This window comes from Chaetodon trifascialis, chromosome 5 (genome assembly GCF_039877785.1).
Source record: "Chaetodon trifascialis isolate fChaTrf1 chromosome 5, fChaTrf1.hap1, whole genome shotgun sequence".
NCBI lineage: Eukaryota > Metazoa > Chordata > Actinopteri > Chaetodontiformes > Chaetodontidae > Chaetodon > Chaetodon trifascialis.
In genome coordinates this window covers 13,954,510-13,967,461 of record NC_092060.1, presented here as the reverse complement: position 1 = coordinate 13,967,461, position 12,952 = coordinate 13,954,510, and the positions used below count along the sequence as shown (strand labels likewise).

Genomic DNA, 12,952 nt, shown 5'->3' with positions numbered 1-12,952 from the left:
AAACTATGAAGGATGTCTATACTGCAGCTGAACAGAGTAATGCTGGGGTACAATAGTGGGCTACAATATTAGAATTTAGCAACTTCAGTTATGCGAGAAAATGACTTTATTAGAAAATGTTCTTTTGCTTTTCTTGATACAAAATAGTGTGTTTGCATGTATGATGCTTTGTTAGGAAAATAAAATGATTTATATAATCTGGGTATTAATGTGTCATACAAAGGCAGTGTGTTAGTAAACACACAAAACTGTCATGGAGTTACATGTTTAAAGAAAGCAGGGTTAAAAAAAATATTGCACATGAACATGAACGTAGCATCATGTAATAGGAAAGGGTAATATCAAGTGTCTGCCACACAGATTCATCAGTTAAGATCTTCCTGAGCGCTACGTTGCAAATGCAGCGGTGACTTCCCACATGGGAGCTGTGCTTCACTTTACGTTTACCGTTCTCCTTCACTCCTTGCTCACATAATATTTTCCTTGCATAGTCACTTAAAACACCTTTGTACATAATAGCCATCAGCTACCCGCTGAGTAACTGTGAAGAAGCTAATGTAGTTCATTGGCTACTGCCTTGATGGTCTTCACACACAGTTAGGCAGAGCTCCCTCGGTACAGAGGACAAGTCTTTGGCTCTGCCCCAGTCCAATGGAAATCTGCCTCCCATGAGAATGTGCCTCTGTGGAACAATTGCGCTGCATGCATTAATGTTAACAATGCAAGGCGGAGTAAGGGCAATGATGGCACCTCAGTTATAGTAATAAAAGACTTGAAAATATTAGCATATAGCACTCTAAAACATTATTTTCCCATAACTGAACTTGGGATAAAGGACAAAAGTGTCATGTCAGCTGAATGCAATATCAAAATCTGCTATAGTATAACTAAACTGCTCATCAGGGTAAGAGGTTTTGGCTCAGGTGCAAAAATATGAGTAATTTCTGCTTCTTTCCCTCATTTAAACAGAGGGGATGCATAATATGGGACGCCCCTGTAATCCTGGACATGCTCCATCCTGTGTTTGTTTCAAGGCCTGTGTCAGTGTTTTCCCCTGGCTCTGCTCACAGCAATGTTTTGGATGTGCTTCCACAGCAGTGAAGGGTCTGACTCGTTATGTCTTATCAGAGACTCCAGCCCCTCTGCTTGGTCCAGGCTCTGCCAGTAATCCTGAGGCCATATTTGCAACCATCTGCGGACAGATACACAAACAGATTAGGCTCATCACAGAGGATGTTTTAATTAGGATGTTAAAATAGACTGATTTCTCTCCCCCAGGGACATTGTTATTCACATTAAAGTACAGAAAGCGGAAGGATTTCACACCTGGCACAGTGAATAATTTAAGACTAACTCACCCATCATCTGCAGGCAGGTCTTTGATGTCTCCGTACCCTGGGCTGGGCAGGGGGCACCCCATGTGAGAGTTGTTGGCCATTTTTGGCTGCGGAGGCTGGTTCTTCTTCGGGGCTCTCCTGTATGCTCGTTCTGCTGCCAGCCGCGCATTCTCCTGGTCACACACGTAACATTCAAATCCATTCAGGTAGTTGGGCTTACTCATGTCATTAACCCCCCACTCGCGGGTCTCCAGAGCTTCCAGTAAGTGACTGTTAGTAATGCGTTTGGGGTTCTTGAACTCTAAATATTTCGCATATTCACTGTCGTTCTCATCGAGACGTTTGAGGAATTCACTGAGAGCTTTTGGCGAAGGGAAGTTATCTATGACGATCACAGAGTGGTCGTTGGGCATCCAGTCCGCCACCACAGAGGAGCCTCGATAGACAGGCACGCAGCCCTGATGGAGAGGCCGCCACAGCTTCTCCGTCATGTAATCGGGACACAGGCCGTTCTCCAGTGCCAGGTGAAACTTGTAGCGTGCAACAAAATTCATAAAGTTGTGATCTTCGCCAGTCGCCGTGGCCGTATCCTCCAGATGTTCAGGAAGAGGTTTGTTATTCAAGCATTTCCCGTAAGAGTCCACCTACAGAGGGAAAAATGATGCGTGACAAAGGAGAAAGATGGGGGCACACTGAGGAAACATTTGGGAGGAGATTATTAATCTGATGCTGGTACTCTTCTAATAGTCTACATTTTTCATAAAACCCTCATTAGACATTTCTAATTAAACTCTAACATTTCATTCCCTGATGGGAATTCACACATATCACATTTTCACAGGTGTAACTACACGTGGACATGTGAGAAACAGACCTAACCTGTCTGGAAATGAGCCAACTGATATTTACTGTAAAGAAAGACTATGGTCGGGTTCAAAATGGAGGAGACTACTTAAAAGAGTATTCAAGCATGTTCTGACATTTGTGCAGAGGAGGAGCGAGAGACAAAACAAGACAAGTTAAAAAAGTCCTCTATTTGACAACAAATAGAGGATATCGAAATAAAATATGCATTAACAAAGCACACTTAAGTACCATTCCCCTTTTAAAAATGGCATTAGGCCTGTTTATGATGAGCCTACCAACATCTAAAAAACTTGCTCCTGTCTATGTTATTTAGAGCAATGCTACAGCATGTGGCCCGAGCAACTACTGTACAAAACATAAACACAGAATTCAACCATTTGCAAACAAACGGACAACAGTTTCATGCAGTGTTCCTGAGCCCATGCAGCATGCATCTCTGTAGTGTACCTGAATGTACTTCATGAGCTCCTGGACATATCTGTTTCTGTCTGACGGTACATCGCAGTGGGACTGCATGTAGAGCACAGGAGCCAGGCCCTCCCTCCTCAGCCGGTTCTTTTCCTCCAGGGACACGGCCACAGGCATCAGCAAGTAGTCCAGAGAGGGCAGCCACTGCAGGGTCAGAGGATAGTCTGATTCCCTGCGAAATGTGGCAGTGTAGTTGAACAGCCGGATTCCTGGTCCATGCGAGAGGACGTAGTTATTCATGGGTGACTCTTCATGGAACAGTGCCCAGGTCTGGTGGCGGAGACGAGGGAGCGGCGCCTCATATGCCCTGAAGTCTGTTCCATAAAAGATGATGGATGCTGTCCGTTTGTACAGCTGGACCTGGATCAAGATGAAACTCAAGATTACTGGCAGAGCAACTTCAGATGATAATTATTATTAATGTGAGCATGCACCTTCCCTCTGCATACGCCAAGGTTAAATATCTCTGGCACCTTGCGGTTGCTTGTGACCAGGCAGGAGGATGTGGCACAGTCGATGCGTTCAGTGTCACCGGGAAAATGTGGGAACAGTCCTCCACTCCACCAGAGGAGAATGGGCAGCTCTTTATTTCTGCGGTGGTCGTTGTTGCCAGGTCCTCTGTACGAGCTGATAGAGGCAAACTCCATCTCTGACAGAGCACTCTGGGGTTGAAAGGCTCCTCGGTCCACTGCATCCAAGGCCTCCAGGGGAAGCTGGTCGTCCGGAAAGGAGGCAAAGGAGACCCAGACCCAGCACAGGACACCAAGCAGCCCCAGACACGCACAGGGCACCAGCCTGGCCCTACCTGCCATCTGCATGGTTGAAAAGAACAGGCAACACATTTCAGAAACTTTCTTACTTAATGTAAGTCAGGCGTGATTCTTTGGACTCGCAAATCAATTCGCGCCTTGTTTTGGAGCTCATAACTCAAGTAGAAATGTTATGGATGCATTTATTTCTCCTTGCAACCAACTTCGTTGAATACACATTAGCAATAGACTCTAACATTTCAATCATACGTGACGTTTCAAGGTATGCGGCAATATTCAAACACTGACACCGTTTTTTACCTTTGTCACTGCAGCGAACACATGAAGAGGCGCTTTTCTGGACACTTCAAGCCAAAACTACACAGCTGCTCTCCATACAAGCTGCTTTTGATGCGGTCTGATAACAGCCAACGGTACAGAGGGAATAAAAACAGCCGAACTCTTCTTCTACGTTTCAGCTTTTGTTCTTCCACTTCTTCTTCGGGTCACAAACTAAGCCACGCTACTCACCGCCACCTACAGTTCCGGAGTGTAAACTGCTATTAAATGTCGGCGATCATTGTTTGTTCAGTTTGAGTTTGAGTTTAAAACTTCTTTTTTTCTATTTTTATTCTACTTAATTTTAACTTTATTTTTCATTCTTATTTTTTATTAAATGCAGTGGACTTCATGCACATGTCTATCTATCTATCTATCTATCTATCTATCTATCTATCTATCTATCTATCTATCTATCTATCTATCTATCTATCTATCTATCTATCTATCTATCTATCTATCTATCTATCTATCTATCCAGGGACGGACTGGGACAAGAAATCGGCCCTGGCATATTGGACCAGACCGGCCCACCACATTTGATAACGCGCACCATCTCGGTCTTTTCAGTCTCTTGAATGTGTATACCAACTGTGCAACTCTTTAAAACCACGTACCTTGAGTTAATGGGAATCAATGAGAGTGGACACATTAAATATTTCCAAAAAGTCTAATTTATTAACACTACAAAAAAGTACACTCCACCACTCCATCACAGTAATGGATCTTTAAGCAGAATTCATCCTATTGGGTGTACCTATGTGTTTCAGGGACGAAGAAAAAAGAAAGAATAGAGATGAGAAATGATGGATCAGATGCTAACTGTTCCAAGAGTAGTACTCAATAAATTGTGAAGTGACCCAGTCCAAAAGGATGAATGTAGCTGAACTCCTGAACGAACTTTGAACTCTGTGCATGTATGTTTGAGAGAGAGAGAAAGAGAGAGAGAGAGAGAGAGAGAGAGAGAGAGAGAGAGAGAGAGAGAGAGAGAGAGAGAGAGAGAGAGAGAGAGATTTAATTATTGGTCAATCTTCAAGATAAAAATAGTAGCTTAGAAACTGAAAACTTAAGAGGGACGATGAAACATGAATGAGGGAGAGGGCTACATACACAATGTCAAAATGTCAAACAAAAAAAAAAAACCTTGCATACAGGTATTATAAACTAACTAGAATACAAACTAACCTGGCCATAGAACATTAGCCAGAAATATGTTATTGACGTTTTATCATTATCAGATTTACCAATCTGATAAGGGTTGCTTTCCTCATGACAAGTGTTCTGAAAGCAGTCCAGCTTACTGCAGGTTTTACTGTATGTCCCTGTTCATGTCGCCAACAGCACCACTGTCATCGTCCACGGGAGCTGATGAAGGCCCTGCCGTGGGAAACGTAGCAGAATGTTTTGCGCATTCGGCAGCGCTGGCTTGAAGAGCCAGCTTCTTTTTCTCTCGCAGTTTCTCTGCACCTTCTTTTCGTTTTCTCTCCATTCTCGCAGATCCTAACAGATTACGTTACCGACGTGAAAGAAGGGAAGAGTGTCATGATATGATTGGCGAGATGAGCCCCTTCTCGTGTCAGAGAAGAAAATAACCTATCGGCCGCAGAACTGCGTGTGTCAAGGGGCTGTCGGTGTTTACAAACAAACTCTTGCGCTGACTTTTTTTTTTCGCCGAATGCATTGCGCCGCAGGGCCAAAGCGAAAGGGTGTTTAACGACGTGATTGGGCCAGCCGAGGGGGTGAGACAGGGGTGAGACACTGTGTTTAAGGACACCTTATTCACCTTATCAATACATATCATCACCCCTGACAAATGTTTTTAAAACTATAATAATAATAATAACAACAACAATAACCTGATGATAATAATAATGATGATAACAGCTGAGTCAGTTTGAATTAAAGGCATGAATCATGAATTTTTCAGCATCCGACCCGGGATCTGACCTGGTACCTACCCGGGTCCGACCCGGAACTTTCCCGGGTCGGTCTCGGGTAAGTTCCGGGTCGGTCCCGGCAATGTCCCGGGAAATTTCCGGGTCGGTCCCGGGTAAGTTCCGGGTCGGTCCCGGTAAAGTCCCGGGAAATTTCCAGGTCAGTCCCGGCAATGTCCCGGGAAATTTCCGGGACGGTCCCGGGTAAGTTCCGGGTCGGTCCCGGATAAGTTCCGGGTTAAATTCCCGGGACTTACCAGGGTCCGACCCGGGACCAGACCCGGATCCGACCCAGACGCACACACTGATAATAGTAATAACGACAATCCGGGCCGGGATCCGACCCGGGACACACACACACACACACACACACACACACACACACACACACACACACACACACACACTAATATTATTATTATTAATAATAATAATAATAATAACAACAACAACAACAACAACAACAACAACAACAACAACCTGAGAAAGAACTTAACGCAGGTTTTACTGCATGTCGCATGTCCCTGTTCAATCCACCACTGTCATCGGCCACGGGAGCTGATGAAGGCCCTGACGTGGCAAACATAACAGAACTTTTGCGCATCTGGCAGCGTTGGCTTCTTCTTGTCTCGCAGTTTCTCTGCACCTCCTTTTCGTTTTCTCTCCATTTTCGAAGATCCTAACAGATTGCGTTACCGACGTAAAAGAGGGGAAGTGTTTCATGATATGATTGGGCGAGATGAGTCCCGTCAAATGTCAGTGAAAATAACCTATAGGCCGCAGACCAGTGTGTCGAGGGCCGGTCGGTGGTTATGAACAAACTCTTACTCTGACTATTTTTTATTTTTTTTTGCCAATGCATTATGCCGGCTAGACAAAAGCGAAAGCGGTTGGTGTCTATCTATCTATCTATCTATCTATCTATCTATCTATCTATCTATCTATCTATCTATCTATCTATCTATCTATCTATCTATCTATCTATCTATCTATCTACATCATACAAAAACCTTAAAGCAAAAAACAAAATCAGCCTTATCTTAATCAGATAAAAATGTAAGAAGCCTCTAACAAAGTAATAATAAAAACTATCCATGTCATTCCTCAATTTGCTTAACCTAATTGATTTTAACTAAATAATGCAGATAATGTTCTTTGAAGGAAATGAAGGAAAATTGCTCTACTACGTTATGTCAGAAAATTTTTTGCAATGATGATTTGTTATTGTCTTATTACAGGTTGATTAATGACTAAAAAGAGGTGTTTCCCCACCGTAGATAAGCTTTTAGCTTTATTTTATTTATTTTTTTTGTTATTCTTGACTATCTTAACTGAATGTCTGTGACTGGGAATTGTGGTCTTGTACTTTTATTATTGCTGTCACATTTATCTTGCTCTAAAGGACAAACTTGACAGATATTGCTCCCTGCTTTAAGCACTGGATATCTTACTTGTTCAGTAAGTGAATCAGCACAAAAGTTTTAAGAGCAAAATGTTCTTAAAGTACCAACAATAAAAGCACTTGTTATGAGTCCCTGTGAGTGTTATAATAACCCATTATTATGTATTATATTATGGGATTGTTAATATGGTTGCATTAAAGTTTAGGTAGCATTTATCTGCTTTATATACTGTTGGGTATATACAGCTCTAATAATGCATCGTATTTGATTAATTCCACATGTATAATGCATGCATAATCTTAATGTGCAAAGTGACCAATAACTGCAGCTGTCGCATAAATGTAATGGAGTGTAAAGTAGCACAGTAGCACCTCAAAATGTACGTAAGGGCATTTACACAGTAAGCGCACATCACGGTGAGTCGTCATTAGTGGACAGTCTGAAATAGACGGGCTTTAGGACCTCTACCCGTCTGGGCGGTGTGCACGTGCAACCCCTCGATGGGGACGCGCACGTCACGACACTCAATCTCAGTCAGATGTAGGGGAGCAGGCAGACCATCCAACACAAGCTAATAGGACCAGGGTGAGTGGCAAGACGTGTTTGTTTTCTATATATTAAATGCATTCAATTATAGATACACCACCTCACTGCTGCATGCGTTGTTTTGTTGCTTTCAGTGCTTTTAGAGATAGTTTTGAGCCGCATATGCACTGAGGCTAACGGCTAGCCTGACCAGGCTGGAATGTCAACAAGCCCCCAGTCTAGCCGGCCAGCTTGCTAATTGCCTGCCAGGCTACACAGAGGCTACACAGTGTAGCAGTCAAATTGTCTGTTGCGTTCAAGTTCAAGTCTGTTACCTGTTTCGGTTCCTAGTTTACTTCTGCTCCGAAGCACTTCATCAACAGTTTCACAGGGATGCAGCAGCTTTAGGGGACGGCCACAGTTGACAACAAGCTGGTGCATGTTTGTGGTCTGCGCAAGTGCAGTGGTTGTTTCCAGAGTCAGCTCACGATAATGACTCGCCCCTGTTGTTGTGGCGAAGGACTCCTAACTTGCACTTCACCACATACGCAGTAAAACTGATGTTGTCTTAAATTTTTAGGATAACGTTCATTTCCTACGCTATGACTGGCAACACACTGCACGTGTACGTTATTATGAGCCTGTATTACTGTGTCATGTTATTACAAGGCTGTAATAATTCAGCCCAGAGTTTCAGCCAGAGACCTTTGGCAGACATCTCGGTCCTTCACCCCTATCATTGTGTCCCTGAAGCTAGTCAACCATTACACATCTCCCATATGGCTTTCATCTGTTGTCAGAAAGGTGAATTTACAAATGTTGACAGAACAGTTGTTTTTTCCCCTTGTTATCTACACTGAATTACCAGCAGAGTCAAGGCCACAGACTGGTTTGGGTGAATGCTTTCTGAGAAGTTAGTATATGTCATTTCCTATTGCCTAATGGTCATTGGCGTTTCCCATTGTATAGTATTTATTTGTGTGTTTCTTCCTCTTTCTAGGTTAGATTGACCCTGGCCTGCCGCCTGGTGTGGAGGCCTGTGACCCGGTGAGGAGGCCTTGCTGGGTTGGAGGAAACACAATGAGTGGGAAGAGCCTGTTGCTGAAGGTGATCCTGCTGGGGGACGGTGGAGTGGGCAAGTCCTCCCTAATGAACCGATATGTCACGGACCGTTTCGACTCCCAATCCTTTCACACCATTGGCGTGGAGTTCCTCAACCGGGACCTGGAGGTGGACGGGCGCCTGGTTACTCTTCAGATATGGGACACAGCAGGCCAGGAGCGCTTCAAGTCCCTGCGCACGCCCTTCTACCGAGGCGCCGACTGCTGCCTGCTCACATTTGCTGTGAACGACCTGCAGAGCTTCCAGAACCTCGGCTGCTGGAAGAAGGAGTTCATGTACTACTCGGACATCAAAGACCCAGAGCGATTCCCTTTTGTGGTGTTAGGCAATAAGGTAGACATGGAGCAGAGGGAGGTGGGGGAGGACGAAGCGCGGGCCTGGTGTGAAGAGAACGGCTGCTGTCCTTACTTTGAGACCAGTGCTAAGGATGATACAAATGTCACAGCTGCATTCGAGGCAGCTGTCAGGGAGGTTCTGGCTTCTGAGGACCAGATTGACCATGCACTACTAAGTAGTACTATCGATCTCCATGGCAACCGCAAAACCTCTCGCGGGTCTTGCTGCTGATTGGTCAGGTGTGAATCCACCTTGTCTTAATCTTGCAGGCTGAAACTTGCCTGTGGCAGTTTTGTGAGCCACTGATTTATTGTTTATGGTACACATGCTGTAGGTACAAGGTACTGAGTACAGTATCCCCTAAAGATAGTGTGGATAAGATACAGCTGCTCTGAGGAGGGCTGTGTCAAGGATTCAGCTGGTATATAAATGGTTGAACTATTGCTCAACGTACAGGCACACTGTAACAGGCACACTCATCCTTTGTACTCTGTCTGCTTTCAGTAGTGTTGCACAAAAACATTGCTACCCTGCTTCAGCTTTTCTGCCTATGCAGGAGTATCAACTAGTGCTTTCAGAGCACTTATTTTAATTGAAATAATTAAAATTTTAGTCAGTACAATGGATGAGAGACTCCTCTCTCAAAGAGCACACTCTACCTTTGGCACAGCATCATACAGTTGGTGTTGTAAGCACTCGACCGTCTGTCCTTGAACTGATTTTCCGGGTTTTAGAGAGACTGAGAATACAACATCACATTTCTCTTGTTATCAGATCTTTCAGTATAAGTGGAGAGCTAATGTATCTTCTGGACACAGACAGTGGGGGTGGCAGTGTTCACAATCCACGTAGATATTGTGCTTGGGAACATCCATCATCAGTATAATGACCATTAAAATCTGAGGTACGAGGAAGCGAAATGATTGCTGCTCTCTAAAGGAAGATGGCCTTGTTCGTCTGGAAAGGGAATTCTGAGCTTTAATTTTGCAGCTCTGACTGTAAGCATAGGGTACGAGCCATTGTGGTGCTTTTATTCATTTCACTATTGTATCTACAGTATAACACAGCACTACTGTGTAGCCGGAGGTGTGAGGTGTATAAGTTTGGCATTTTCAGATCAGCTTTCCCCCTGTGATTTATGTACGTGGGCTTGTTTAAGTACGGTTCAGTGTTCTTTCAGAGTCCAAAAATAATGCTGCTTTTGCTACTGTTCAAATGATCATCTGCTATTTATTTTTATGTGAAGCACATTTTCACCCGCTGACATGTTGATTTTTTCACCAACAGTGTGCGGTATTTAAGTTAGGTTGCCGTGTTTGATCAAGGGCTGATTAAAGTCTGTGTTCCTGATGTATTCGCGGTGGTTACAGTTCTTAGAATTAACAATACTTTTCATAATTGTGGCGTGTTTGTTGTCCCGTGTCTGTCTTGTTGGGTGGCAGGCCATAACATTCCAGTCCTTTAGCTTTGCCTGTTCAGGTCTCCTTTGCTTCACTGATCTATTATGTAAGCCTTGTGCTGTCAGTCTGGTCATTCTAGGTCTCAGCTGAATATGAAATAGCCTGAGCAGAAGGATGAGGCCATTAAGACCAGTAATGTGTGCATTGTGCATCACCCCATTCATACAGTATTGAGTGAAACGTACAACTGAGTATTCTGACAACTTAATGATGTTTACTTGTTTTCACCGAATGGTACTTTTATTTCAGTGTTTTTATATTCAGACTTCCTCACATCTGAATATGTCCCTTTGGTTTTTGCTGCGGGCCAGAGGACATTGATGTTTGCCTGCATGGTTCCAGTAAATAATATGCCTGACATTCAATGCTTCAAACTGAGTTTAACATGGTCAGAATTCATTCTCATCAGTATTGTGACTGCTGCTAGAATATTGTTTTATATTGCGATTACTCAACAACCGTACCTGTTGCTTAAATAAGATCAAACGTTTTCATCTCCTGAATGCACAAAGTCTCTGTTATAGTCCATGTTCTCATACCTTTTTCTGTTATGTTGAGGGTCTTATGTATTCTCAGCCTGAGATCACAGTGTTTGCCTTTCAAGCCAGAAATTGCATCATATTTCAGTGTGCATGCAGACTAATGGTGGCCTGTCAAAGCGAACTGAATCCAGTCAGGTGCAGTTATATTTACTTGTTACATGGATCTATGGTTTTAATGTAGGCTTATGAAAAATAGCGTGTTCATATGATTGCCGTTAAAGTTTATATAAGGTGTGTTGGGTGCTGGTACTCACAGTTTAGGAGAGAAACTTCATTAACTGTGAACTGAAAGGGGCATTTTAACAAAAGCTGGTCTCCTACTTTAATTCAAAGCGAAAAATGAGGGCTGTTAACTATGTCAGTATTCATATTGTCTGTATTAAACACAATATTTTGTCTTCTTATGGTACCATTTCAGTTGTTCTCCTGTTCAGATAATGTAGCCTACCACAGTGTTTACCTGGAATCTAACTTCCCTGAGAATCAGTGGGTACTTACAAGCTGGTAGCATAGCCCTACAGTATGTTGCTCTCATCATGTGGTCATTTATCACTGCAGCTCAGTCTAATGTCAGTATTTTTTTATGTTGCTGTAATATTTATGAATGTAAAAACAAATTTCTTTGGGCTCTCCATATTAATGGCTTATGTAAATTGCAAAGGGCATTCATTTTCTAACAATGTACAAAATGACACTGAACGTCTGTTTCACCTCACTGCTCAGCCCCATCAGTGTGATTTGAGCTGTGTGAAAGTCAGACCGATCATCGTGATTGTGTGTCATTCTAATGGACGACTTCCCTTATTCCTCTTTTTGCACTACAGAGGATAAGACTGGGTGTGCCAACATGCTGGCAAAGTGGTGTGTGCTCTCCAGTGCTTGGCTACAAATAAAACATGCATCATACCAAATAGAAACTCTGTCGTGTCTGTCGTTTTTGTGCTCATCCCTTGAAAATTCATGAAAGTGTGGCTTTAAAAATTACTTTAAAGTTTGGAAACAAAAGCTGTTCAGCTGTTTTTAAAACCAAAATAGGTCTCTAAAATTAATCAGTATACTTCAGCTGTCCACCTTTCTGCAGCCATTTTCACCACCAGGGGGGAAAGAGGCCCGATATTTGCAGTGTTAAAACGAAGCATTCCTCCATTCCTCAGCAAGATCACGAGTCAAACGCAGGTCTTGAATTTTTACCCCGATATGCACCTTGTTTGAATTTCATCTCACAAGACCTTGAATGTCCTTGAATGATCAAGTATGTGTGGGAACCCGAGAGACAGTGAACACTGTTTATTTCCCCTTCATTAAAAAGGATATCGAGCATGCACCGCATACTGTGAAATTAAACCTGGGCAAGGAAAAATCACCTTTTTTCACCATGTCTGCCTATCAAACTACATGTTTTGAAATCTTACTTAAGGAAATATACAGAAAGTATAGATTCTATAAACATTGGTCAAATGCAGAACATCATAGGAAAGAAACCCAAGTATTGAACTGCATTAGTACCATTTTACAACTTCGCATGTAACATGCAATTGCCTGTATTTTAATGAAAACATCAAAATAATGAAGGGAATCTGTTTAACAAATGCTTCACAAAACAGTAGAAATTTGATGACCAACTCCATTGTGATGGTCGTCATGGAGAGCTAGAGGCGAAGTCAGGAGACATCAGATGAGTTTGCAAGGTACGGAGAGCACAGTGTCCCTCCTCTGTCTCTCTGCAGCCTCCCATACAGGTCGTACCCTCTCCTCTCCTCTTTCGCTCTGTGCCTCAGCTTCCTCAGATACACCTGGTTCACAGCCAAGTGCAGGGAACAGTGCACCTGTGGACACAAGAGGAGATAATACAAAACACCTTACAAAATAC

General features: G+C 43.2%; 2 protein-coding genes across 5 annotated transcripts; one reads left to right on the top strand and one right to left on the bottom strand.

The window, feature by feature from the left end:
• Positions 1-88: 88 nt before the first annotated feature.
• fut11 (fucosyltransferase 11 (alpha (1,3) fucosyltransferase)) lies at positions 89-8,057 on the bottom strand. 3 transcript variants are annotated; one of them, XM_070962278.1, is made up of 5 exons: positions 7,958-8,057; positions 3,146-3,484; positions 2,652-3,032; positions 1,359-1,981; positions 89-1,192 (listed from the first exon to the last, which is right to left on the bottom strand). In XM_070962278.1, exons 2-5 carry the CDS (start codon positions 3,482-3,484, stop codon positions 1,042-1,044), a joined length of 1,494 nt encoding a protein of 497 aa, XP_070818379.1. In that variant the 5' UTR covers positions 7,958-8,057; the 3' UTR covers positions 89-1,041. The 3 variants fall into 3 exon arrangements, with proteins under 3 accessions (XP_070818379.1, XP_070818378.1, XP_070818377.1); XM_070962277.1 differs by lacking the exon at positions 7,958-8,057 and adding an exon at positions 3,743-3,884; XM_070962276.1 differs by lacking the exon at positions 7,958-8,057 and having other exon boundaries at positions 3,146-3,490.
• Positions 7,615-11,999, top strand: rab9b (RAB9B, member RAS oncogene family). Of its 2 annotated transcripts, none has more exons than XM_070962279.1 (2): positions 7,615-7,682; positions 8,623-11,999. In XM_070962279.1, the coding sequence occupies exon 2, from the start codon at positions 8,703-8,705 to the stop codon at positions 9,309-9,311; it is 609 nt and encodes a 202-aa protein (XP_070818380.1). In that variant the 5' UTR covers positions 7,615-7,682; positions 8,623-8,702; the 3' UTR covers positions 9,312-11,999. The 2 variants fall into 2 exon arrangements, with proteins under 2 accessions (XP_070818380.1, XP_070818381.1); XM_070962280.1 differs by having other exon boundaries at positions 7,633-7,682; positions 8,628-11,999.
• The last annotated feature ends 953 nt before the right edge of the window (positions 12,000-12,952 follow it).

What these genes read in the sequence shown, in the direction of transcription:
- fut11 (XM_070962276.1), bottom strand. Translation starts at nt 3,490, where the DNA reads ATGCAGATGGCAGGTAGGGCCAGGCTGGTGCCCTGTGCGTGTCTGGGG. An exon ending in TGGTCACAAGCAACCGCAAG is followed by an intron (nt 3,033 to 3,145) that starts GTGCCAGAGATA and finishes ATCTTGATCCAG; the next exon opens with GTCCAGCTGTACAAACGGAC. An exon ending in AGCTCATGAAGTACATTCAG is followed by an intron (nt 1,982 to 2,651) that starts GTACACTACAGA and finishes TTCCCTCTGTAG; the next exon opens with GTGGACTCTTACGGGAAATG.
- rab9b (XM_070962279.1), top strand. Translation starts at nt 8,703, where the DNA reads ATGAGTGGGAAGAGCCTGTTGCTGAAGGTGATCCTGCTGGGGGACGGT.